Below are 27,055 nucleotides of genomic sequence, written 5' to 3' on the forward strand. Positions count from 1 at the left end.
TGTTTGTGAACAGAGCCCCAGGACCAGCTTGTTTTGGGGACTTTTCTACAGGTTCATCTCTATCTCTCTCTCTCATTTGCACCGACCTGACAGAATGGGATGGTTATTATATAGCTCAATGGTTAAACGGTCTCGTTTCTTTAGATGATAGCAGTCTGTTCTCCAAATTAATAGAGGAGACGAAGACAATTGTGCGGAAGGACTGATGCCAATGACAGACAACGTAAACTACAAAGTATTTTTTTTACTCTGCATTATTGGGATGGACTCCTAAAAAATAATTGCACGGTTGTATTCAGCGCATGTGACAAATATAATTTGATTTGAGGAGAGGAACCAATTTTAGCTAATTAGGATGCCCCCTGGTCTTTCGCTTCGTAAAAAATGTTTAAAAAACGGATATACGTATACTATATCCGGTGTGTGACGTCAACTTGTAAACATGGTCGCTTCCGGCGTTCAACAGTGTCGTTAGCTAGCTAAATACATTTGAAAACAACCGAGTTTATTATTTTACACAATATCACGCCTCTTGAAAATGGATAAACCAACGTTCCAGTCTACGTCGGGAGGACGGCAGCACCCCGTTTCTAACACCGGAGGTCCCGATACTTTTTACCTTAGAGGAGGACCTACATATCTCGGGCCGCAGCCGATACAACCACCACCAGTATGTGAAACCTCGTTTCAAAGTAACATGCCGAATTCAAGTAACGTTGCTGGAGCGTTTTGGCCGGGTCAAACCCCTTCCCAATATCTTCCTCCACCACAACAAGCCCCAGTTAGCGACCAGAGATTCCCTCAAAGTCAAGAGTGGACTCCACCCGTGCCAGGATATGGCAGTCAACCATATGGCTTCAGACCCCCCTTTCCACAACCACGATTTGAAGGCTACGGACCACCTCATATGTCATCCCCAGGATATGGTTTTGATCCGTCGATACCGCCACCGCCCCTCAACAACCCGGCACTCAGTCAGTTCCCTCCCATGTCTTCACAGCCAGTTCCCTTCCACAGTCATCCAAAGCTGGAACCCAACACACATGAGGGGAGACCACCAAACTCATGGGCTCAGGGCTACAATATGGGTGATGCTCAATCGAACATGGGAACTTCAGATTTCCAAAGATCATTTGATCACAATCCAGCATACCCTAGACCCGGTCCACAACACAGTCAGTATGGAAACCCTGATGCTAGTTGTAGACCAAAGCATGCGGACAGTGGTTACACGGAACATCGTAGCAGACCTCTCCTCACCTCCCCGTCCTTGATTGCGATGGGAACAGCTTTGCAGCGTGACCAAGGTTTTAGTAGGCCTATGGCTCCACAGCCGCCAGATGAAGACTCCATTCAGAGGATGCAAGACGAACAGTGGCTGAAACATTTCTTGAGGAACCGAGAGAGGACAACAGCCAAGACCTCCAAACCGGCGCAACCGCATTCAAGGCAAACTCACCCAAAGGTCTCCGTGGCTCACATACGAGACACCCTGTACGGTGCCATACAGCTCGTTTCAAAGCTGTCCATGGCTTGTGAAACGCTGAAGCACAACTTGGAGAATGAGAGCGTCTGGGCGGATTCTTATGCTGAGGCAGTGAGTGTGAAGACGGATCTGCAAGAGAAACTGAAGGTCCTCGGTGACTCTGAGTTTGTTGAAAGTCTTAAAAAGAAACTGAGTTCCATCAGTAAGAGAAGGGCCAGGCTACGGCGTCGACAAGTGGAACAGGACGAGGACAAACGGAGAGAGGAGGAACGAGTGGCTGAGCGTGAAGCGGCCATTGACAAGTGGAGGATGAAACGTATCCATGAAGTAGAGGAGAAGAAGAGGGTGAGAGAACTGAAAGGGAGCACTGTCAAACTCAGTGTCTCATCTCTGATCGATAGCTCCCCTTTCCACCTTCAGACTGGAGCCCTCCTGCTTTAAACATAAAGGTTGCATTTTTTTGTTCTAGCCCAGCACATCTGATTCAACTAAGGAACGGTTTGATGTTTAGATGACAATTTGAAGCATGTGTGTTGGGCTAGAAATAAAGTGTTCAACCGTGGGGCTCCCAAGGGACTGGAGATATGAGACACTCGTAATGTGCGTTACACACGTCCGCAGCAGGTGGCCCAGTGTTCTTAGTTTGGTGTCAGTGAATTTCAAGACTGTCTAACTGCTTTCATTTTGATTTAACTTGCTCATTGGACAGCTGTTGATTGATACACAAATCATGGACATATCTGAATATGCATTGATGGAAACTGCTTTTTGCAGAGGTGTGTGTGTGTGTGTTTTCTGTATTGATTTGACCCAGACTATGAACACGGTTTCTGTTATGTCTTTTTTTGTGCTCCCCTCCCCCATCAGGCGCAAGAGCTGAAGCTGGCTGCTGACACGGTGCTCTGTGAAGTGAGGAAGAAGCAGGCAGATGCCAAGAGAATGCTGGACATCCTCAGATCACTGGAGAAGCTACGCAAACTCAGGAAGGAGGCAGCCTCCAGGAAAGGTAAGTAGAAGCACCATAATGGTGCAACAGTTTCTCTTCAGATCTTTTGTCTAGCCAACTGCTGTTCAACTTCACAACAACAATAGTAAAAAATCTCTGTTCTCATTGAACAAATTCATGCAGTACCTCTCTGTTTCACTCCATTTTAAAACGTTTTCTGACAACTGAACATAAACGTTTCTCTGATTGTGTCCCCTACCAGGGATCTTCCCGGAGAAAGAAGCCGACCAAGCATTTGATGGGCTGGTGGAGCGCCTGCGTGCACTGATCAGGAAGAGGACAGGGGTGTATGGGGCAGAGGAGAACGCCCTGCGGGTGATGCTGGAGAGCGAGCAGGAGGAGGAGCGCAGGAGGGACCTGGAGAAACGACAGAAGAAGGAGAGGGAGAGGCTACTGCTGAGGAAACGAGAGATGGATAGTATGCTCTTTGGAGGTAATTAGAAACCATATAAAGGCTGGTGGTTTTTCCCAAAAGGAGAGTCGTGACCCACTTTCAGGTTGTAGCCTGTTTATTTCGGGTCATGGAAATAAACACATTATTTAGTTAATTGGAACACAGCAATTCAAAGGGTATTAGGTTGGTCATCTCATGGCACACAGTTTCTGAACCACTGGTAAATAAGAGGAAAACAGACACAGCATTTAGATATTCTGATTTTATAAGTTAATATTTGAATAACCATTTCTGTTAATGTGACTGTTCTCCCTTCATCCCCTCCTCTCCTCCAGATGAGATGCCTCCTGACCACCCCTACAGCCCTTCAGAGAGTACTACACACAGGCAGAGCGCTCACTACCAGCCTTAATACAGATACGGTTTGTGTCACACAAGCATTTTACTAGACTTAAAGATTTACCTCCACTAAGGCCCTGTTCAAATACTTTAAGACTGCACCCTTCCTTCCTTTTTTTCTTCCTTCCTTGTTTCCTTCCTTCATTATATGTGTATGAAAGGGCTCCACCAATGCTTTTACTGTTAAAGCATATCTAACCAGTGATATTTCACAAGTCATTAAATCAAGGAATGAAGGATGCATGCACTTTTAAAGTACTTCAGTATCCTATGTTTTGGCTCACCTGCTGTCTTTCTCCTCTAGGAGAGAGTGGGACCTCTGTCTGGTCTCAGTGGACCACCCAGACGGCACCACGGTCCCCCAGGACTGGGTCTTACCACAATGCCCCACAGACGAGATTTGGGCCACAGCCCTGGACCGAGGGGACTGCCTCGGACCCTGACTGACGCCCATATTGGCTCTGGAAAGGACTGGTCATTCGCTAGCGCTGTATTTAGCAAGTTACTCCAACAAGACCTGCTGGAGAAGTGAAACAGAAGAGTGAAATTGGTTTTCTTTAAGGATTTCAAAATCAGTTCTTAATTGTACAAACAGCTATTTGGTAGTTATTCTCTCCAACTGATATTTGACTGAATTTGAAATCCTATTTATCAGGAATTCTGTATTTTCTGAAGTCAATAAATATTTTTATTCCTGCCTGGCGTACCAGATTATTGACCATGGTCAGTTGGTGTCACTGCTACAGTTGAACTAAACGTGTCTTACAGAGGAGGGTTCTTAGTGACGTCACACTGTCTGGCTCTTGGAGATCTCTGTTTCCCTCAGTCTACCTTCTGTTTACCACCTTTACACAGCATGGGTGTACCGAGAATCTCTTAACACCCTGGCCTGCCAAGGAAGGAAGGAATGGAAGGATTACTCTTCTCCTTGTTGGCCTTCTCATTAATCAAACCAATTGAATACCCAGTTGAATGTCTAGTACAAAAAATGTAATAGTAACATGAGAATTAAAATACACAAGAATGGAGGGAGTACCAGTTCAATGTGCAGAGGTATTTGAGGTAGATGTGTTATGGCTTGGGGGTTATATCTGTTCTACAAAATATATGTATATCTGAATGCTCTGCAATACTTCACCCTTAACAGACCCTGGGGATGGTCCCAAATGGCAGTCTATTCCCTATGTAGTGCACTACTGTTGACCAGGGCCCATACCTATTCCCTATATAATGCACAGTGTAGGGAATACCAGAATAGGGTACCATTTGGGATGTGGTGATGGTGTAATGGGAGCGGTGTTCCTTGGGTGTTTCCAGTCGACATGCGCCTGGACAGCAGCAGGTAAGCAGCTGAAGTCAGTGAGTTATGTCAGTAGCATAGTGGTTCAGGAGGGCTAATCCTCCTGTATCCTCAGACCTCACGCCCACTGCTCTTAATCACCAACAGGTTGGGAGAGGCAGCAACAACACACACGACATCAGTAACCCAGGCCTGAGAGAGGAAGAAGCACTACAGAGAAGAGAGGGACTGCTCACAGAAACAAGTACAGGTACATAAAAAAAACTGACAGATTATTTAAGTAGCAAATTTTTTGTGATTTGGATTTGGTTGAGTATTTACTTGATGATTTTTTATTTGATTTCTCCTTTATTTAACCAGGTAGGCCAGCTGAGAACAAGTTCTCATTTACAACTGCGACCTGGCCAAGATAAAGCAAAACAGTGCGACAAAAACAGAGTTACACATGGAATAAACAAACGTACAGTCAGTAGCACAATATGAGGATAATGCCTCATGTCACTCCAACTGTTTTTTTCACATAAAGATGTTTTGATATGCTTGTGCTTTCGTTTGAGTAGCAAATGCTTTTCTAGAGGTGATGATAGTTCCTCTGGTGATGATTTCCTCTGGTGATGATAGGTCCTCTGGTGATGATAGTTCCTCTGGTGATGATAGTTCCTCTGGTGATGATAGTTCCTCTGGTGATGATTTCCTCTGGTGATGATAGTTCCTCTGGTGATGATTGTTCCTCTGGTGATGATAGTTCCTCTGGTGATGATAGTTCCTCTGGTGATGATTGTTCCTCTGGTGATGATAGTTCCTCTGGTGATGATAGTTCCTCTGGTGATGATTGTTCCTCTGGTGATGATAGTTCCTGGTGATGATAGTTCCTCTGGTGATGATAGTTCCTCTGGTGATGATAGTTCCTCTGATGATAGTTCCTCTGGTGATGATAGTTCCTCTGTGATGAGTTCCTAGTTCCTCTGGTGATGATAGTTCCTCTGGTGATGATAGTTCCTCTGGTGATGATAGTTCCTCTGGTGATGATAGTTCCTCTGGTGATGATAGTTCCTCTGGTGATGATAGTTCCTCTGGTGATGATAGTTCCTCTGGTGATGATAGTTCCTCTGGTGATGATAGTTCCTCTGGTGATGATAGTTCCTCTGGTGATGATAGTTCCTCTGGTGATGATAGTTCCTCTGGTGATGATAGTTCCTCTGGTGATGATTGTTCCTCTGGTGATGATTGTTCCTCTGGTGGTGATAGTTCCTCCGGTGATGATTGTTCCTCTGGTGATAGGAATAGTTACCGTGTGGCAGGGGGTGCTGTTGGGTGATATTAGGCTTTTTTCTTTTTTTTGTGATTGGAATTATCTTCTTTCTGGAGTTTTTACTAGCCTACTTCATATTACCCTTCATTGTTAGGATAGTATATAGTAGAAGAAACCACTAGTTATCATCTTATTTCTTTTGGGCAACTGTGACTTATTGAACCCTTGTGCATCAGTCAATGTCCTGTGTATGGCACTATTGTCTTCTGGGGACATAATACCTGTCATAGTGTTATGTGTTTAGTGGTTCTTCTCATGTGTTTCTCATATTTTTTCCTCACCTTTGCATGATGGCCATAATAGGCCTACAAGTGTTAAACAATATGGAGGGTGTTTCCCCACTCTGGAATCATACAACAATATTTGCTGAATAGGTCATTCATTTAAAACGGATAGATAGGCCTACTTAAAAAATATATATATTTTGAAAAACTAAACATTTCCAGTGACGCAGTTTAACTATGGAAACAGACGACTATATTGTAGAATGTAGGTCTACTGTCATTGAACTTTCCATTGTCTCGCTCTTCGTGCGTTTTAAAACTAGTTAATAAGCTTAACCGGTATGCCTGTTTAGGTCTCCAGCCTCGTCATTAGTCCAGCACCATCTGAAGCTAGAAGGGCAGCCATAGAATCAAAACAGGTAGTGCTAAAATGGGTACAACCCCTCAAACCAGAGTTTGACTGCATCCTCATGGATACACTTTTAAAATGGCTGCCAGTCCACCCATTGTGGCATCATTGACTTGAATGAGGACATTCATTCTACTCAGTATGGTTCTGTGGAGCAGACATTCCCATTCAAATGAGCATCTCATGGTGGGTACATCGGTGGCCATATTGGTGTACCATTAGGAATGTTGGCTCAATCAAGGCTTCTCACATCCGGGCCAATATTCATAAGCAATCTAGGATCAGGTCCTGCCTGTTCACATAGGCCTAATCTTATTCATTATGATCTTAAAGGCAAAACTGATCTAAGATCAGTACTCTATCCTGAGACGTTTTATGAATACGGGCCCAGAATTCTGCGCCACATAAAGATGCATTATTTGCAACAATGACTGTTTTCAGCTGTTTGGCCACGCCTCAAATCACACTCTTTTATATATGCCCTATATAGTGCTCAACTTTTGACCAGAAACAAGTAGGGCACTATATAAAGAATAGGATATTATTTTCCTTTCTAGTAATTCTAATTCTACAGTAGCAAACATACTGGGGTTGATGATCAGCTGTGGTGGTGGAGGGGCTTAGTTGTGATGATGCTTTAGCCTCACAACACCTGTCTGCATAAGGAGGGTTTACTGGAGTGTGTGTTTGCATTCTTTCTTTCGTACGGCAGTGTGTGTGTGCATGCATGCGTGCATGCTTGCTTTCTGCCTTGCGTGCGTGTGTTTTCCGTCCCCTTCGGCCAATAGGAGAGGAGCATCAGGTGTTGACGTCTGAGAGAGTCAGACATGGTACCTTATAATCCTTAATCCTCTTCCCCCAGACTTCCCTCTCCTAGATTGTGTAACAGAATATACCGATATATAGGAAGGAAAAAGTGTACGTTTCTGGGAACCAAGAGGAGAATCTGTTTTGGTCTCCTATCCAATCCTGTCTAAATGTGACAGAGATGCCAGGCAATTTATTTCAGGAGAGGCAATATAGCTCCCTTGTCACCTTCCCACCTGTCTCTCAGTACCAGACCTCAACACCATATGCTAGTTACTGGAACAGCTGGAGTCCAGGTTACAATGATGGACAATAGTAGACTGTTGAAAACTGATATCGCTCCTCCTCTTCCTCCAATCCTCCGCTCTCCTTCTCTTACTTTTCCTCCTCTCTCCCTCCTTCTCTCCCTACTCCTCATCTCTCCTTCTCTTCCTCCTCTCTCTCTCCCTCCTCCTCTCCCTACTCCTTCTCTCTCCTTCTCCCCCAGTGACCAGAAGAGCAGCAGGAGGATGTCCTGTTTGGATGAGGTTCCTTTTAAGACCCTTCTGGGATCTCTGGAGGGACCCAGGGAAGAGGTGGAGCTGATTGCTGCCCCAGACATCACTGTCCCAGACTATCTCACCATACTGCAGGAGACAGAGGTCGGTGTGTGTAAGAGATTGAGGGGGGGCTATCATTTATTTATTTGTTGATGACACCAGAAAGCTTTGATGACATTCTACACATGGTTGGAACATCAACACAGATAGAACATAACACTCAAAATACAACACAGACAGAACATAACACTCAAAATACAACACAGACAGAACCTAATGCTCAAAATACAACACAGACAGAACATAACACTCAAAATACAACACAGACAGAACATAATGCTCAAAATACAACACAGACAGAACATAATGCTCAAAATACAACACAGATATACAACGGGTGTTTTAATCACGCTGTTTTCCAATGTTGTCATCGACTTTTACTGAGTAGAAGTTAAAGTCATGGGAAAATGGCTGACGTCTCCTGCTCTTGTTTTAGTGTAATTAGGACTGTTATGATACTGGGTGGCCTTTGACCCAGTCCACTGCAACACCGCCAAACCTAAATCCCACAGTGACCACCAACATTGTCCATACAGTCAAATGGTTGTGTATTTAACGGAGAAGGGAAAATATGTCGCTTCGGTTTAGTTGTCAAAATCTCGGCCAAGCTTTCTCCTTAATCGTGTTAGGGTTCGAGTAAGGTTTGTTTCCAAATTCACAGTGGCCTCAACACACAGAGTGTGTACGATGTTCTCCTACATAGCTTTGCAGTTTGAAGCTATAACATAGCTAAATACTAGGGCCAGAAAAACTCTGCTGGGGATGTTTTTGATCAACACCTTTATGGTATGGCCTTTATATAATTAATAAAACATCAACAGAAATGATGGTTTCCTGGTCCCAGTTGTTTGTGCTATACTCACCTACTTCTATGGTCATTGGCAAGTCAGCACAAACAGATCTGGGAACAGGCTAATTTGTGGAAGTATTTGGTTGGATTTAAATTCATTTCATAGGTATTTTCAAGCCCTATTGGCCCTGGTGAAGAGTATTACACTATATAGGGAACAGACAGCCACCTGCAACACATACATAATCTCCTCATTGTTAATACTACTCTGAAGCCATAGTCAGTGGTTTAGAATCTGATAAACCCAGTGTGATTATTATAGGAGCCTGATGTTGACATTTTATTTTCACCTCCTCTGTTCTGGAGAGAGTTGAGTTTGACAGCCTCATCCATCTAAAGCCAACAGAACCTAGGTTGTGTCTCAAATGGGACCCTATTTCATATGTAGTGCAGGAAATATAAAGGGAACAGGGGTGCTATTTGGAAAGAACATCTAGTCTGGGCTGAAGCAGGCACCTTTGTATAATTCTGAAAACACACGCACAAGCACACACACACCTCTATTGGGATCAATTCATTCATCTTGTTAACAGAGAGAACAGCTTCAATCTGATGTGTGGTGTCGTGGTTTTTGGGCATCACATGCAAAGGTATTTCCTACAGTCTGGGAAATTGATGGGAAGGCAAACAAAGCCATAAATGTAGACAAAATGAAGGTGGAAAATTGATAGTGAAACATTTGCTGTGTTGCGTCCTTGGCCTTATTGGATCCTTCCTTCCTCTCTTCCTTCCCTTAATCACATGATATTGGATAAGTGTGATCCAAGTGAAAGACCAAATCGCTAAGGGAAAGCCGAGTGGGTGTTAGACATTGGCGGTGGGTGAGTCGATGAGTTGCGTGACACACGTTAACAATGTGAAGCGCTTTGAGGGAAGAAGGAAGCATTTGCTAGAATGACTGCTTACCTGATTAATTGTTTGATTGGTTCGCCATTTGATTGGTTGGTATTCGAAAATATGTTAGTGACATAACGTGATTAAATGGTTCTCTTAAAGTACACTCCATTCATCCACCCACCCACCCACCCACCCACCCACCCACCCATCAACCACCAACCCACCCACCCACCCATCAACCCAACAACCATCAACCCAACCCACCCACCCACCCATCAACCAACAACCCACCCACCCACCCACCCATCAACCAACAACCATTTACCAACCCATCTTCACCTCTGTCAACAGTACATGTTCAGCTTGGAGAACTGGGTGCTCCAGGGCCTCCAGGGAGGTTACCCCAGCCAGCCCCAACCCCCGGCCCCAGATCCCCATCCGAGGTGCTCCCCTCCAGCCCACCCTACTGGCATCTCTTCAGCAGCCCCCAGGAGAGCCGCCTGGCCAGCCGACACAGCTCTGACTTCTGGGAGCCCAACCCCCGCCAGCGCTCCCACAGCCTGAACCCGGTTGACATGCGCACCCGGGTCAAGTTCGTCATCTCCGACTCCGAGGAAGAAGAGGAGTGCTCTTCGTCGGGAGAGGGTTCCTCGGAGTCTGGTTCAGGGTACAGGTCGGATCAGCGTGTTCCTGGGGTGAGGAAGCCACGACAGACCTGCACCCCTAACGTCCTGAACCTACCTGTCTCTCAGAGTGGTCTGGTGACCTACCAGCGTAGGAAGAACCTCCGCCAGTACTCGCTGTCCGTTCTGGAGACCCCCAGAGAGTGTATCCAGGGGACCCCCTGCCCCCCAGAAGGACCCAAGCCACCGTCCTCCTCATCCCTACCCAGACACCCATTGACCAGGGCCAACACAGAGAATGTCCCCTCCATCAGACACCACAAGCCAACACATCCGGTACGGACATGACCTCCTATTAGGAGAAATATAGTAGAGAAGTGGTAGTGAAGGCCCAGAATCAAATCAAATCAAATTGTATTTGTCACATGCGCCGAATACAACAGGTGTAAACCTTACAGTGAAATGCTGACTTACAAGCCCTTAACCAACAATGCAGTTTTAAGAAAAAAGTGTTAAATAAGAAAAATGTAAAAAATGAAAGAGCAGCAGTAAAAGAACAATAGCGAGGCTATATACAGGGGGGTACCGGTACAGAGTCAATGTGCGGGGGCACCGGTTAGTCGAGGTAATTGAGGTAATATGTACATGTAGGTAAAGTGACTATGCATAGATCAATTAGTATTGTTAGATAGTTAAAGAGATATTTCACTGAAATGACAAAATGATATGTTTCCTTGCCCTGAAAGCGGTCTTGCCCTGAATCCATACGTTGAATTGGTTTACCTAGCCACTGTCACCAACGTTAGTTACCTTCTGTAGCTGTACACCATCATGAATATCAACACACGCAAAAACCACAGTCTCTTTGGATCCAAGTGTCCCTTTTACATTATTGTTGCCTAGTCATTGTCCAACTGAGAAGCTCAGAATTATTTAGCATAGTAGACTATTCTATTCATCAATCCCCTTATTTTATATTAGTAGGAATGGGTTCAGGTACACCCGGGTATGCCTCTATCAATAAGTAAGAATGTTTTCCCATTTCTTAAAAAAACATTTTCTCTAGGCTGTGTAGTTCAAGGCCCCACTTCCTAGTTCCCATGTGCTGTCTTTAAAAACTAAAGCACCAAACCAGATGTCCTCAGTGGGCAGAGTGACGGTTCTATAACTGGCTCTGCCTCGGAGCAGCATGGGCCTGGAAAAGATGGAGGAATTTAAACCCCCACACTAAGTATCAGACGTATTCTCACGCCAACCACAGCTCAACAAGCTCATGTGGGATTTGCTCAACTTGGACTCCCGATACAGTACATATGTTGAATGGAAATATGATAGATTGTATTTCAGATGAACTTGAAACTTTTAGATATATTTGTAAAATACATTTTTACAAAAACGAATGAAATCCATATTTTTGTAAAGCAAATTGTATGTAGTATGTTAGTTGATAGAGAAAACAGATCCTCCTGAGTATATTAAGGTTCTTTTCCAATTCACATTTCTCAAATGTTTTGAGGGATGTGTGCTCTAAATATAGCTAGTGTAAAGTCTGTCCCTGGAATCGTCTCAAGTTATTATTAGTTCATCAGGATTAGCGAGTGGAATTACTCAGGGAAATGTATTTCTCAGCAAACCAGTCTTTCAAGGTTAGCCAGCCGTGTACATACGCTGTCATGCACTATAAATGTTGCACTCATGTTGCGTGAATGTTGCCAGTTCCACGCACAGGCTGTCAGTCAGGTTGTCAATCTACAGGCACATAGAGCGGCATCAGTCAGGCTGGGGTTTCAGGCTAACCCTCTCCCTTTATGGGGTTGGTTTTCTTTCTTTCACAAACTCCCCACCTCCCCTCCCCCTCGGTCTCTCTCACACTCTCTCTGCTCTTCCCCCCTGTGTGTGCAGTCCCTGAGTCCGTACTTCTGCCTGCCGGCCCTTCCCTCGGTGACCTCACAACCCCTGGGTTCCCACGCCGCGTCAGCACTGGACTCCTCGGTGGAGCTGCTGTCCGCGCTGAGCCCCGAAGAGAGAGAGCTGCTGCACGCCATCACTGAAAGGGGCTATCCGCTCCGCACCGCCATCATCGCCCTGCAGAAGACCGGCCAGCAGAGCCCAGAACAGGTCCATCTCAAAACACAGTCACAAACATTTCATAAACATGAATTTGACCAGTTTCTAGAATGAAAGTTTCTCTGACCAAGATGGCCGTCCTGTAGTTGTGTCCCTGGGATGCCAATGTCCTTTCTAGTGCTCTGTTTAATTCTGTGGTCAGCACAACATGTTTTACATGACATCATTGACACACCGTACAGAGTGATATGATGATGTAGCAGCCAATTGTGTTCTAGCCTAAGAAGACATTGTCATAAAATGTAGTTGAAACAGAGCTCTCTCCGATCCTGCCAGCCACATCGTCTAGTCTCTCTCTCTGTTCTCTTTTTCAATAGCAGAGGTGCATAAAGATGGCGACCCCCATGTACTTGCCACAAATCCTTGCTTTGCTAAGTTCGCCGTATGGTACATTGCGTTCCATTACTCTTCTTTAATGTTCGCCAGTAGAGTATACATGATCCCAATTTTAGCTTCAGGACGACGGCAATTAAAAAAACAGAAAAAGTAGATTATGCTGATTTATTGGCACATTGAACCATGTCGTGCGCTGTAGTTAAAAAATAAATCTGTGGATCGTGCTAAAACGTCATAACTGAATTCTGCCAAGGTTTATGAACCTTCGCCATTCAATTCAATAAGATTTATCATCATGAAATATTGCCAATGCACAATAGTTTTATATCTTTGTCTTATTACCCTTTTAAAAATATTTTTTCAGTTATACTCAGTAAAAGTTATTTAAGGTGCTAATTTGATCTCTTTGGTGTCTGGAGTCTCTCTCTCCGTCGTGTCCTCTCGTCGTGTCCTCTCCTTCGTGTCCTCTCGACGTGTCCTCTCATCGTGTCCTCTCCGTCATGTCCTCTCGTCGTGTCCTCTCATCGTGTCCTCTCCGTCGTGTCCTCTCGTTGTGTCCTATCATCGTGTCCTCTCATCGTGTCCTCTCATCGTGTCCTCTCCGTCGTGTCCACTCCGTAGTGTCCTCTCCGTCGTGTCCTCTCCGTAGTGTCCTCTCCGTCGTGTCCTCTCCGTCGTGTCCTCTCCGTCGTGTCCTCTCCGTCGTGTCCTCTCCGTCGTGTCCTCTCGTCGTGTCCTCTCCGTCGTGTCCTCTCCGTCGTGTCCTCTCGTCGTGTCCTCTCGTCGTGTCCTCTCGTCGTGTCCTCTCGTCGTGTCCTCTCGTCGTGTCCTCTCCGTCGTGTCCTCTCGTCGTGTCCTCTCGTCGTGTCCTCTCGTCGTGTCCTCTCCGTCGTGTCCTCTCCGTCGTGTCCTCTCCGTCGTGTCCTCTCCGTCGTGTCCTCTCGTCGTGTCCTCTCGTCGTGTCCTCTCCGTCGTGTCCTCTCCGTCGTGTCCTCCTCTCTCGTCGTGTCCTCTCGTCGTGTCCTCTCCGTCGTGTCCTCTCCGTCGTGTCCTCTCGTCGTGTCCTCTCGTCGTGTCCTCTCCGTCGTGTCCTCTCCGTCGTGTCCTCTCGTCGTGTCCTCTCCGTCGTGTCCTCTCGTCGTGTCCTCTCGTCGTGTCCTCTCGTCGTGTCCTCTCGTGTCTCTCGTCGTGTCCTCTCGTCGTGTCCTCTCGTCGTGTCCTCTCGTCGTGTCCTCTCGTCGTGTCCTCTCGTCGTGTCCTCTCGTCGTGTCCTCTCCGTCGTGTCCTCTCGTCGTGTCCTCTCGTCGTGTCCTCTCCGTCGTGTCTCTCTCGTCGTGTCCTCTCGTCGTGTCCTCTCGTCGTGTCCTCTCGTCGTGTCCTCTCGTCGTGTCCTCCGTCGTGTCCTCTCGTCGTGTCCTCTCCGTCGTGTCCTCTCGTCGTGTCCTCTCGTCGTGTCCTCTCGTCGTGTCCTCTCGTCGTGTCCTCTCGTCGTGTCCTCTCGTCGTGTCCTCTCGTATCGTCGTGTCCTCTCGTCGTGTCCTCTCGTCGTGTCCTCTCGTCGTGTCCTCTCGTCGTGTCCTCTCGTCGTGTCCTCTGTCGTGTCCTCTTCGTGCGTCGTGTCCTCTAGTATATAGACTCGTCGTGTCCTCTCGTCGTGTCCTCTCCGTCGTCATGTCTCACGTGTCTTGTCGTGCCTTCCAAATGAGTGGACATTTTAAAAGTGTCCTCTCGTCGTGTCCTCTCGTCGTGTCCTCTCCGTCGTGTCCTCTAAAGAGGTGTCCTGTCGTCGTGTCCTCTCGTCGTGTCCTTCTTGGGAAAGAGATTTGTGTCCTCTCGTCGTGTCCTCTCGTCGTGTCCTAGTGTCGTGTCCTCTCAGGCTGTGTCCTCTCTAAAAGAGCAGTCGTGTCCTCTGTCGTGTCCTCTCGTCGTGTCCTCTCCACGTGTCCTTCTGGTGTGGTGTCCTCTCAAGTTTTTGTCAGCTCTACCATAAATCCCATAGTATATGACTCTTAGTATCGTGTCAAACCTCAGCCGCTTCTCATCGTGTCCTCTCGTCATGTTGCACACTGTGATTAATTCGATTCACAAATGAGTGGACATTTTAAAGCCTTTCATTTTTATTTGTTACAGAAGAAAGGTAATTAAGGTCATTTTGCTGGGACATGTGGCATCAGAAGACTCCACCATATCCTTTATCAGAACATGGATGTCCTGTAGATGTTTATTCATGTTCAAAGACTCCACCATATCCCGTCCTCTCGTGTCCTCTCAAAAGACTGCAAGACTCCACCATATCCCTTTATCCTATGTGTCTCAACATGTTGTCCTCTTATCTGACTCAAACAGTATGTGTATCCCTTCAGTGTCCCCCGTCGTGTCCTCTCTGTTCAAAGACTCCTCATATCCGTAATCCCTCCGGATGTCTCTGTGTTATTCTGTTCAAAGACTCCACCATATCCCTTTATCCCGGATGTCTCTGTTTTCTGTTCAAAGACTCCACCATATCCCTTTATCCCCGGATGTCTCTGTGTTACTCTGTTCAAAGACTCCACCATATCCCTTTATCCCCGGATGTCTCTGTGTTATTCTGTTCAAAGACTCCACCATATCCCTTTATCCCCCGGATGTCTCTGTGTTATTCTGTTCAAAGACTCCACCATATCCCTTTATCCCCCGGATGTCTCTGTGTTACTCTGTTCAAAGACTCCACCATATCCCTTTATCCCCCGGATGTCTCTGTGTTATTCTGTTCAAAGACTCCACCATATCCCTTTATCCCCCGGATGTCTCTGTGTTACTCTGTTCAAAGACTCCACCATATCCCTTTATCCCCCGGATGTCTCTGTGTTATTCTGTTCAAAGACTCCACCATATCCCTTTATCCCCAGATGTCTCTGTGTTATGTTCAAAGACTCCACCATATCCCTTTATATGTCTCTGTTCAAAGACTCCACCATATCCCTTTATCCCCCGGATGTCTCTGTGTTATTCTGTTCAAAAAGACTTTCCGGACCATATCCCTTTATCCCCCCCAGATGTCTCTGTGTTATTCTGTTCAAAGACTCCACCATATCCCTTTATCCCCGGATGTCTCTGTGTTATTCTGTTCAAAGACTCCACCATATCCCTTTATCCCCCGGATGTCTCTGTGTTATTCTGTTCAAAGACTCCACCATATCCCTTTATCCCCCGGATGTCTCTGTGTTATTCTGTTCAAAGACTCCACCATATCCCTTTATCCCCCAGATGTCTCTGTGTTATTCTGTTCAAAGACTCCACCATATCCCTTTATCCCCCGGATGTCTCTGTGTTATTCTGTTCAAAGACTCCACCATATCCCTTTATCCCCCGGATGTCTCTGTGTTATTCTGTTCAAAGACTCCACCATATCCCTTTATCCCCCAGATGTCTCTGTGTTATTCTGTTCAAAGACTCCACCATATCCCTTTATCCCCCAGATGTCTCTGTGTTACTCTGTTCAAAGACTCCACCATATCCCTTTATCCCCCAGATGTCTCTGTGTTATTCTGTTCAAAGACTCCACCAATCCCTTTATCCCCGGATGTCTCTGTGTTATCCAAATGCCATATCCCTTTATCCCCATCACACCTGGGTTCACATACGATTTGAAATCTTTCAAATAGTAATAGCGTTACTCTTTAGCCTACCTGGAATGCCAGATGGGTTATTCTGGGATTGTACATATCCCTTTTGTGACTATTCTATTGGTTCCATTGCACCAAGCAAACTTAATCAAGTCCAGCTAAAGTATTTGGAATAGTATGTCAACCCAGCTCTGTGCTTCATATTGTAACGGTACAATAAGTTCTGAAATGTTAAATCTGCAAGGAATGTATTTTGATTTGATTTATTTCGGATGTCCTGTTTTCACCTAGTTGTGTTATTCTGTTCAAAACACCATATTTAACCAGGTAGGCTAGTTGAGAACACCTTTATTTAACCAGGTAGGCTAGTTGAGAACACCTTTATTTAACCAGGTAGGCTAGTTGAGAACACCTTTATTTAACCAGGTAGCCCTACCTGGAATGCCAGGTAGGCTAGTTGAGAACACCTTTATTTAACCAGGTAGGTTAGTTGAGAACACCTTTATTTAACCAGGTAGGCTAGCTTGAGCTTCATATTGTAACCTAAGTTCCGAAATTTAACCAGGTAGGTATTTTGATTTGAACACCTTTATTTAACCAGGTAGGCTAGTTGAGAACAAGTTCTCATTTACAACTGCGACCTGGCCAAGATAAAGCATAGCAGTGTGAACAGACAACACAGAGTTACACATGGAGTAAACAATTAACAAGTCAATAACACAGTAGAAAAAAAAAGGGGAGTCTATATACATTGTGTGCAAAAGGCATGAGGAGGTAGGCAAATAATTACAATTTTGCAGATTAACACTGGAGTGATAAATGATCAGATGGTCATGTACAGGTGGAGATATTGGTGTGCAAAAGAGCAGAAAAGTAAATAAATAAAAACAGTATGGGGATGAGGTAGGTAAAAATGGGTGGGCTATTTACCGATAGACTATGTACAGCTGCAGCGATCGGTTAGCTGCTCAGATAGCAGATGTTTGAAGTTGGTGAGGGAGATAAAAGTCTCCAACTTCAGCGATTTTTGCAATTCGTTCCAGTCACAGGCAGCAGAGAACTGGAACGAAAGGCGGCCAAATGAGGTGTTGGCTTTAGGGATTATCAGTGAGATACACCTGCTGGAGCGCGTGCTACGGATGGGTGTTGCCATCGTGACCAGTGAACTGAGATAAGGCGGAGCTTTACCTAGCATGGACTTGTAGATGACCAGTGGGTCTGGCAACGAATATGTAGCGAGGGCCAGCCGACTAGAGCATACAAGTCGCAGTGGTGGGTGGTATAAGGTGCTTTAGTGACAAAACGGATGGCACTGTGATAAACTGCATCCAGTTTGCTGAGTAGAGTGTTGGAAGCAATTTTGTAGATGACATCGCCGAAGTCGAGGATCGGTAGGATAGTCAGTTTTACTAGGGTAAGTTTGGTGGCGTGAGTGAAGGAGGCTTTGTTGCGGAATAGAAAGCCGACTCTTGACTTGATTTTCGATTGGAGATGTTTGATATGAGTCTGGAAGGAGAGTTTACAGTCTAGCCAGACACCTAGGTACTTTTGATGTCCACATATTCTAGGTCGGAACCATCCAGGGTGGTGATGCTGGTCAGGCGTGCGGGTGCAGGCAGCGAATGGTTGAAAAGCATGCATTTGGTTTTACTAGCGTTTAAGAGCAGTTGGAGGCCACGGAAGGAGTGTTGTATGGCATTGAAGCTCGTTTGGAGGTTAGATAGTACAGTGTCCAAGGACGGGCCGGAAGTATATAGAATGGTGTCGTCTGCGTAGAGGTGGATCAGGGAATCGCCCGCAGCAAGAGCAACATCATTGATATATACAGAGAAAAGAGTCGGCCCGAGGATTGAACCCTGTGGCACCCCCATAGAGACTGCCAGAGGACCGGACAGCATGCCCTCCGATTTGACACACTGAACTCTGTCTGCAAAGTAATTGGTGAACCAGGCAAGGCAGTCATCCGAAAAACTGAGGCTACTGAGTCTGCCGATAAGAATATGGTGATTGACAGAGTCGAAAGCCTTGGCAAGGTCGATGAAGACGGCTGCACAGTACTGTCTTTTATAGATGGCGGTTATGATATTGTTTAGTACCTTGAGCGTGGCTGAGGTGCACCAGTGACCGGCTCAGAAACCAGATTGCACAGCGGAGAAGGTACGGTGGGATTCGAGATGGTCAGTGACCTGTTTGTTGACTTGGCTTTCGAAGACCTTAGATAGGCAGGGCAGGATGGATATAGGTCTGTAACAGTTTGGGTCCAGGGTGTCTCCCCTTTGAAGAGGGGGATGACTGCGGCAGCTTTCAATCCTTGGGGATCTCAGACTATATGAAAGAGAGGTTGAACAGGCTGGTAATAGGGGTTGCGACAATGGCGGCGGATAGTTTCAGAAATAGAGGGTCCAGATTGTCAAGCCCAGCTGATTTGTACGGGTCCAGGTTTTGCAGCTCTTTCGGAACATCTGCTATCTGGATTTGGGTAAAGGAGGACCTGGAGAGGCTTGGGCGAGTAGCTGCGGGGGGGGGCGGAGCTGTTGGCCGAGGTTGGAGTAGCCAGGCGGAAGGCATGGCCAGCCATTGAGAAGTGCTTGTTGAAGTTTTCGATAATCATGGATTTATCGGTGGTGACGCTCAAGACCCATGTTATGAAATGTAATGTCATGTAATATTTTGAATTGTGTATACACTGTAACTGCCTTAATGTTGCTGGACCCCAGGAAAAGTAGCTGCTGCCTTGGAAGGAACTAATGGGGATCCTTAATAAATACAAATACATACAACCAAAAGCCCCACGTTTCTGTAATTTGCTACAGTGCCACATTCCAGAGCATTGAGTCCACGTAGCCGGACATGATGCCAGCACTCTCAACTTTACCCCATCTGACAGTGTGCATCTACCTCAGTTGGCTTTAGTGTTTAATGACAGAGCAGAACAAATGGTTTTAGCTCCCGCAGCCCGGCTTGTATTTGATGTCATTTGCCCATGAAGAGATAGAGGAGGAGGGTAAAAACACCATTGTAAAAATAGATACCAGATACTCCAACGTTTCCACAACATGCTCAGTATTATGTGTGTTCTCAGCAGAGTCATATATAGTTTCAGGGGCTGCCTCTGGCCCCTCTCTCTCTCAGGGGCTGCCTCTGGCTCTCTCTCTCTCTCTCTCAGGGGCTGCCTCTGGCTCTCTCTCTCTCTCTCTCTCTCTCTCTCTCTCTCAGGGGCTGCCTCTGGCTCTCTCTCTCTCTCTCTCAGGGGCTGCCTCTGGCTCCTCTCTCTCTCAGGGGCTGCCTCTGGCTCCTCTCTCTCTCTCTCAGGGGCTGCCTCTGGCTCTCTCTCTCTCTCTCAGGGCTGCCACTGGCTTCTCTCTCTCTCTCAAGGGCTGCCTCTGGCCCCTCTCTCTTTCTCTCTCTGGCTCTCTCTCTCTCTCGGGGGCTGCCTCTGGCTCCTTTCTCTCTCTCAGGGGCTGCCTCTGGCTCCTCTCTCTCTCTCAGGGGCTGCCTCTGGCTCCTCTCTCTCAGGGGCTGCCTCTGGCTCTCTCTCTCTCTCTCTCTCTCTCTCTCTCTCTCTCTCTCAGGGGCTGCCTCTTGCTCCCTCTCTCTCAGGGGCTGCCTCTGGCTCTCTCTCTCTCTCTCTCTCTCTCAGGGGGTGCCTCTGGCCTCTCTGGCTCTCTCTCTCTCTCTCAGGGGCTGCCTCTGGCTCTCTCTCTCTCTCTCTCTCTTTCTCTCTCTCAGGTGCTGCCACTGGCTTTCTCTCTCTCTCTCTCTCTCTCTCTCTCTCTCTCTCTCTCAGGGGCTGCCTCTGGCTCTTCTCTCTCTCTCTCTCTCTCTCTCTTTCTCTCTCTCAGGTGCTGCCACTGGCTCTCTCTCTCTCTCTCCCAGGGGCTGCCTCTGGCTCCTCTCTCTCTCTCTCTCTCTCTCTCTCTCTCTCTCTCAGGGGCTGCCTCTGGCTCTCTCTCTCTCTCTCAGGGGCTGCCTCTGACTCCTCTCTCTCTCTCTCTCTCTCTCTCTCTCTCTCTCCTCTCTCTCTTTCTCTCTCTCAGGTGCTGCCACTGGCTCTCTCTCTCTCTCAAGGGCTGCCTCTGGCTCCCCTCTCTTTCTCTCTCTGGCTCTCTCTCTCTCGGGGGCTGCCTCTGGCTCCTCTCTCTCTCTCAGGGGCTGCCTCTCTCCTCTCTCTCTCAGGGGCTGCCTCTGGCTCCTCTCTCTCTCTCAGGGGCTGCCTCTGGCTCCTCTCTCTCTCTCTCACTCTCTCTCTCAGGGGCTGCCTCTGGCTCCTCTCTCTCTGGGGCTGCCTCTGGCTCCTCTCTCTCAGGGGCTGCCTCTGGCTCTCTCTCTCTCTCAGGGGCTGCCTCTGGCTGCCTCTCTCTCTCTCTCTCTCTCTCTCTCTCTCTCAGGGGCTGCCTCTGGCTCCTCTCTCAGGGGCTGCCTCTCTCTCTCTCTCTCTCTCTCTCTCTCTCTCTCTCTTTCTCTCTTCTCTCAGGGGCTGCCTCTGGCTTCTCTCTCTCTCTCTCTCTCTCTCTCTCAGGGGCTGCCTCTGGCTCCTCTCTCTCTCTCTCTCTCTCTCTCTCTCTCTCTCAGGTGCTGCCACTGGCTTCTCTCTCTCTCAGGGGCTGCCACTGGCTCTCTCTCTCTCAGGGGCTGCCTCTGGCTCCCCTCTCTCTCTCTCTCTCTCTCTCTCTCTCTCTCTCTCTCTCTTTCTCTCAGGGGCTGCCTCTGGCTTCTCTCTCTCTCAGGGGCTGCCTCTGGCTCCTCTCTCTCTCTCTCTCAGGGGCTGCCTCTGGCTCCCTCTCTTTCTCTCTCTGGCTCTCTCAGGGGCTGCCTCTGGGGGCTCCTCTGGCTCTCTCTCTCTCTCTCTCTCAGGGGCTGCCTCTGGCTCTCTCTCTCTCTCTCAGGGGCTGCCTCTGGCTCCCTCTCTCTTTCAGGTGCTGCCTCTGGCTCTCTCTCTCTCTCTCTCTCAGGGGCTGCCTCTGGCTCTCTCTCTCTCTCTCTCTCAGGGGCTGCCTCTGGCTCCTCTCTCTCTCTCTCTCTCTCTCTCAGGGGCTGCCTCTGGCTCTCTCTCTCTCTCTCTCTCTCTCTCTCTCTCTCCAGGGGCTGCCTCTGGCTCTCTCTCTCAGGGGCTGCCTCTGGCTCTCTCTCTCTCTCTCTCTCTCTCAGGGGCTGCCTCTGGCTCCTCTCTCTCTCTCAGGGGCTGCCTCTGGCTCCTCTCTCTCTCTCTCTCTCTCTCTCTCTCTCAGGGGCTGCCTCTGGCTCCTCTCTCCCTCTCTCAGGATCTGCCTCTGGCTCCTCTCTCTCTCTCTCTCTCTCTCAGGGGCTGCCTCTGGCTCCTCTCTCTCTCTCAGGGGCTGCCTCTGGCTCCTCTCTCTCTCTCTCTCTCTCTCTCTCTCAGGGGCTGCCTCTGGCTCCTCTCTCTCCGTCTCTCTCTCAATTCAATTCAATTCAAGGGCTTTATTGGCATGGGAAACATGTGTTAACATTGCCAAAGCAAGTGAGGTAGATAATATATAAAGTCAATATATAAAGTGAAAAACAATAAAAATTAACAGTAAACATCACACATACAGAAGTTTCAAAACAATAAAGACATTACAAATGTCATATTATATATATATATATACAGTGTTTTATATGTATACAGTGTTTTAACAATGTACAAATGGTAAAGGACACAAGATAAAATAAACAAGCATAGATATGGGTTGTATTTACAATGGTGTGTGTTCTTAACTGGTTGCCCTTTTCTCGTGGCAACAGGTCACAAATCTTGCTGCTGTGATGGCACACTGTGGAATTTCACCCAGTAGATATGAGAGTTTTTCAAAATTGGATTTGTTTTCGAATTCTTTGTGGATCTGTGTAATCTGAGGGAAATATGTCTCTCTAATATGGTCATACATTGGGCAGGAGGTTAGGAAGTGCAGCTCAGTTTCTACCTCATTTTGTGGGCAGTGAGCACATAGCCTGTCTTCTCTTGAGAGCCATGTCTGCCTACGGCGGCCTTTCTCAATAGCAAGGCTATGCTCACTGAGTCTGTACATAGTCAAAGCTTTCCTTAAGTTTGGGTCAGTCACAGTGGTCAGGTATTCTGCCATTGTGTACTCTCTGTGTAGGGCCAAATAGCATTCTAGTTTGCTCTGTTTTTTTGTTAATTCTTTCCAATGTGTCAAATAATTATCTTTTTGTTTTCTCATGATTTGGTTGGGTCTAATTGTGCTGCTGTCCTGGGGCTCTGTAGGGTGTGTTTGTGTTTGTGAACAGAGCCCCAGGACCAGCTTGCTTAGGGACTCTTCTCCAGGTTCATCTCTCTGTAGGTGATGGCTTTGTTATGGAAGGTTTGGGAATCGCTTCCTTTTAGGTGGTTATAGAATTTAACGGCTCTTTTCTGGATTTTGATCATTAGTGGGTATCGGCCTAATTCTGCTCTGCATGCATTATTTGGTGTCCTACGTTGTACACGGAGGATATTTTTGCAGAATTCTGCGAGTCTCAATTTGGTGTTTGTCCCATTTTGTGAAGTCTTGGTTGGTGAGCGGACCCCAGACCTCACAACCATAAAGGGCAGTGGGCTCTATGACGGATTCAAGTATTTTTAGCCTAATCCTAATTGGTATGTTGAAATTTATGTTCCTTTTGATGGCATAGAATGCCCTTCTTGCCTTGTCTCTCAGATCGTTCACAGCTTTGTGGAAGTTACCTGTGGCGCTGATGTTTAGGCCAAGGTATGTATAGTTTTTGTGTGCTCTAGGGCAACAGTGTCTAGATGGAATTTGTATTTGTGGCCCTGGTGGCTGGACCTTTTTGGAACACCATTATTTTGGTCTTACTGAGATTTACTGTCAGGGCCCAAGGGTCTCTCTCTCTCTCAGGGGCTGCCTCTGGTCAAGGCCTTATCAGTGTCCTTGACCATGAATCAAGTGACACATTAAAGTTAGCTAGGCTAAATGGTTTAGAAAGTTTCCTAGCCTGCAGTGTGGAGGTTGCAGCCAGGGTTCAGCTCTTTTCTTATGTCCCCCCCCCGCCCCTCCCTCTCTTTCTCTCTCTCTCTCTCTCTACAACGCCCACCCCTTTTGCTCCTATCTATTTCTCTCTCCATCCTTCCCCAACCCTCTCTCTTCCCTTTTCTGTTTCTCTCCCTCTACTTCCATCTCTCTTTCCTCCCATCTCTCTCCCATTTCTCCCTCTCTTTCCCTTCCTCCTTCTGTCTCTATCTCTCTTCCTCCATCTCCTTCCCTCTCTCCCAGTGAAGAGAGAAGGCAGCTGGAGAGTTACATTAACAGGGATCAACTCTTTAATCAATGACCTATTTAATCAGTGTAATCCCCTGCCCCTCTCTCCCTCCCAGCTCAACATGTTAAAGCAGGGCCATGGGTCACGCTGCTCTCACACATATTATCTTTCACTCCGCTGATCTCAGATTAGTTCTTCACCTTTGCAGAGTGATGTCATTAGCACAAGATTGGCCTATCAGATTATTGTTATATATAATGTGTCAATGGAATCACCTTGTGTGTGTGTGTGTGTGTGTGTGTGTGTGTGTGTGTGTGTGTGTGTGTGTGTGTGTGTGTGTGTGTGTGTGTGTGTGTGTGTGTGTGTGTGTGTGTGTGTGTGTGTGTGTGTGTGTGTGTGTGTGTGTGTGTGTGGCGTGTGTGAGAGCGCAAGACCAAGTTGTCACTGCAGAAATATGATAATAATCTGTTATACACTGCTGTGTTAGGCGTAATTGGACTCTTGCCATAATAACACACATATTGATATAGAACACCACAGAGCACAGTGGCAGATTCACGATAACCACATCAGTTAATACTCAGTTACACTGAAACATTTACCCTTTTCACACTACCAATCTGTACTGCACTGACATGTTACTGAAGCCGTGCTGGAAAGGACACTATGAAAATGAAATATCCAAGTCAGTTGAGGTCAGTGTGGTGGTGTGGAGCGGTATTCTTCAATGACCTTGTCCACCATATCTGTGGCTGCTTTGTGTCTAATGCTCGTCTCTTGAATATATTTGGCTTTCAGACTGCTGGTGAGCGCAGAGACAGACAGTTACCCAGGCAACTGTTTACCTGCTAACTGACAGTAATGCTATTAGTCGTAGTAATCTGTGGTGTTGTGCTTGTTGTGTGCAGATCCTGCGCTATCTGGTGGCCTGTGACAGACTGTGTGAGCGGGGCTACGACGAGGCTCAGGTGGAGGAGGCTCTGGAGATGTTCCAGAACTGTGAGACTAAGGTAAACATCATAGATTATTCATTTATTTATCCTGGTATTCTCTGTTTACCTCACAGCTTTCCTCTAATGAACAACAAATCAATTTGAATTGAATTGTACTGCTGGATTTAAAGGAATTAAATCACCCAAAATACAAAATTACATATTGGCTTCTTTACCAACATGGAACATTGTCTTACCTTGTCCATAAACTGCTAAAAGGGTAAGAAAATCAACATGTCATTTGGGTGAACTATCCCTTTAACTGTAAAAGCTGCTCTATCATCTGATGGTTTCTCCTCTCTCTCTCCCCTCAGGCTGAGGAGTTTCTTCACCTGCTGGCTCAGTTCAATGAGATGGGCTTCCAGCAGAACGCTATCAAAGAGGTTCTGTTAGTCCACGAGAACCACCGTGAGAGGGCCCTGGAAGAGCTGATGATGCGTGTGGCATGACAGGGTCAATGTCTGCTCCCATGAAAAATACATTGTAGGAGACATACGTGCACCAACACAAACACAGTTCCTGTTTACTACAAACAATTATGTTAGCTAATGTATCCTATTAAAGGGATAGTTCACTCAAACTATATTTTAATATTTGGTTCATTAGTCCACTGTTAATACAATCCACAACAATTGTGTATGTCACCAGTCAAGTCTTCAAGATTGAGCACTTTCATTCCAGAGCAAAAACGATGATGATGATGAGTTTTCAGTGAACTATCCCTTTTAATGATATGTCATTTGCAAATTGCAATTTGCATGTTGAAACAATGTTGATTGACTGGAGCACACTAAAACTATACATTCTAGCAAATCAGGAAATGAACAGTGGCCTTCTAGGAAAAGGAAAACTTAAACAATACAATTTACAGACAATCGATATGTTACATAGTTTTATTACATTTCAGGTTTTGACAATGTTTGATGTGATTTGTCCATTGTCAATTTTCTTTGTCAATTTCAAGTGTCACAGCATTTGTCATGTAGTATTTTTAACTTAAGTTCAATCTGTAATACAATTAAATAAAATCCAGTAGACTATGGTTGCATGCCAAATGGCACCGTATTCCCTTTGTAGTGCACTACTCTTCACCAGGGCCCATAGGCTCTGTTTAAATGTAGTGCACTATATGGGGAATAGGGTGCCATTTGGGATGCAAACTGTGTTACTGGTAAGTCATTATCTGTATTTGTAGGGTGTGTGTACGGGGTAAAACATCGAAACCTGAAAGAAGCTTGCAAATCTTTTTCTGTATGGCAGGTTGACTGAAACGACCCACTTGAAGTTGTACATACTGTAACTTGCACTTTAAAATGTATTGAATGTATTTTGTATTCATTTGATTTGTTTTTGCCTATGATACAAAAGTATTGTGTACAGATCAAATACGTATGAGAATTGAGATTTCTGTTTTCAGTTACAAAAAAAACATTTCTGATTAATCAAAATTCAATATACTTGTAATATCATACTCATGTCTCATGGTTCCCACATCATATTATGTCTTGATATGTGTGGGATACACTTCCACATTTTTGCCATGCTTTCCCCGCTGACGACGGACGGATGGACGGGGTTACCACAGGACAGGTTTGTTATTTGACTATCAAAGCCACGGCAGAACTTAGATGGGAGCAGCCAAGCAAAGGGAAGAGTCGGCATCTATTAAAGATGTGTATCTTCTGTTGATGGACCGGGAGAGCTTTAGAGGTCCTCTATGTTTGGTCAAGAGAGCATTTCTTTTATCACTTTGCTATTAATGAACTTCACTCATAGACTGTTAACAGACTGTAGACCAGTGGTGGCTGGTGGCACTTTAAATGGGGAGGACAGTCTGATAGTAATGGCTGGAACTGAATATATGGAATGGTCTTAAACACATCAAACACTTGGTTTCCACTTGTTTGATTCCATTCATTATTATGAGCCGTCCTCCCTCACCAGTCTCCACTGCTGTAGGCTAAATAATGAGGGAAAGAACCATTCTTATATTATCAAGGGAGATTTTCGCCTGTTAACTATAGGGGAAATGAATGGTAATATAATTTGATAAGTGGAAAAATCTGCACATCATTAGCAACATTCTTCACCCATTAACACATTATTTGAACAGTGTTTGATTTGATAATTTAAAAGACAATGATTTCATATATCTTCTGCCAAAGACAATCTATTCATTTGAATTCCCCAATCATCCTGTATTTACACAGGTGATCCCATGGAGAATACAAATCTCTCCTTCAAGGGATACCTGTCCCGAGACGGCAGCAAACATGCACTCGTTACAGAAAAGTTTTATTGTACAGCGTGAACACTGCCAGCCTTATCTTACCCTGTTCTCTAGCAACGAATGCCTTGGGGACCTGAGCCTGGGTTATAAATGGTTTGTTTGTTGTAAAAACAGGAAAGGATTTCAGTCTTTATGTACATTACTGAACATGTGTTTGGCTTTCATGGAAAGAGCTCTCTGATAAGGGCTGTGTCAACTCAATGTAATGAATCACTTGATTATAGTACACTTTATAGTACAC

General features: G+C 46.1%; 2 protein-coding genes across 2 annotated transcripts; both read left to right on the forward strand.

Moving 5' to 3' along the window:
* Positions 1 to 403: 403 nt before the first annotated feature.
* Positions 404 to 3,969, forward strand: LOC112227575 (programmed cell death protein 7). The gene is given in 6 exon segments (XM_024392373.2): positions 404 to 1,831; positions 2,354 to 2,492; positions 2,695 to 2,925; positions 3,222 to 3,242; positions 3,245 to 3,308; positions 3,590 to 3,969. Coding segments are annotated over 6 exon segments (1,887 nt in total). The 5' UTR covers positions 404 to 538; the 3' UTR covers positions 3,729 to 3,969.
* A 754-nt stretch (positions 3,970 to 4,723) lies between these two features.
* LOC112227845 (ubiquitin associated protein 1-like b) lies at positions 4,724 to 26,862 on the forward strand. The gene is made up of 6 exons (XM_042318633.1): positions 4,724 to 4,835; positions 7,825 to 7,978; positions 9,975 to 10,582; positions 12,149 to 12,364; positions 24,441 to 24,542; positions 24,839 to 26,862. The coding sequence occupies exons 3-6, from the start codon at positions 10,199 to 10,201 to the stop codon at positions 24,971 to 24,973; spliced, it is 837 nt and encodes a 278-aa protein (XP_042174567.1). The 5' UTR covers positions 4,724 to 4,835; positions 7,825 to 7,978; positions 9,975 to 10,198; the 3' UTR covers positions 24,974 to 26,862.
* Positions 26,863 to 27,055: the final 193 nt, after the last annotated feature.

This window comes from Oncorhynchus tshawytscha, unplaced genomic scaffold (genome assembly GCF_018296145.1).
Source record: "Oncorhynchus tshawytscha isolate Ot180627B unplaced genomic scaffold, Otsh_v2.0 Un_scaffold_530_pilon_pilon, whole genome shotgun sequence".
In the NCBI taxonomy this organism is placed as follows: domain Eukaryota; kingdom Metazoa; phylum Chordata; class Actinopteri; order Salmoniformes; family Salmonidae; genus Oncorhynchus; species Oncorhynchus tshawytscha.

Coding starts and splice junctions, on each gene's coding strand:
- LOC112227845 (XM_042318633.1), top strand. CDS start 10,199: ATGCGCACCCGGGTCAAGTTCGTCATCTCCGACTCCGAGGAAGAAGAG. Junction 10,583..12,148: donor ACCACAAGCCAACACATCCG/GTACGGACATGA, acceptor CTGTGTGTGCAG/TCCCTGAGTCCGTACTTCTG. Junction 24,543..24,838: donor TCCAGAACTGTGAGACTAAG/GTAAACATCATA, acceptor CTCTCCCCTCAG/GCTGAGGAGTTTCTTCACCT.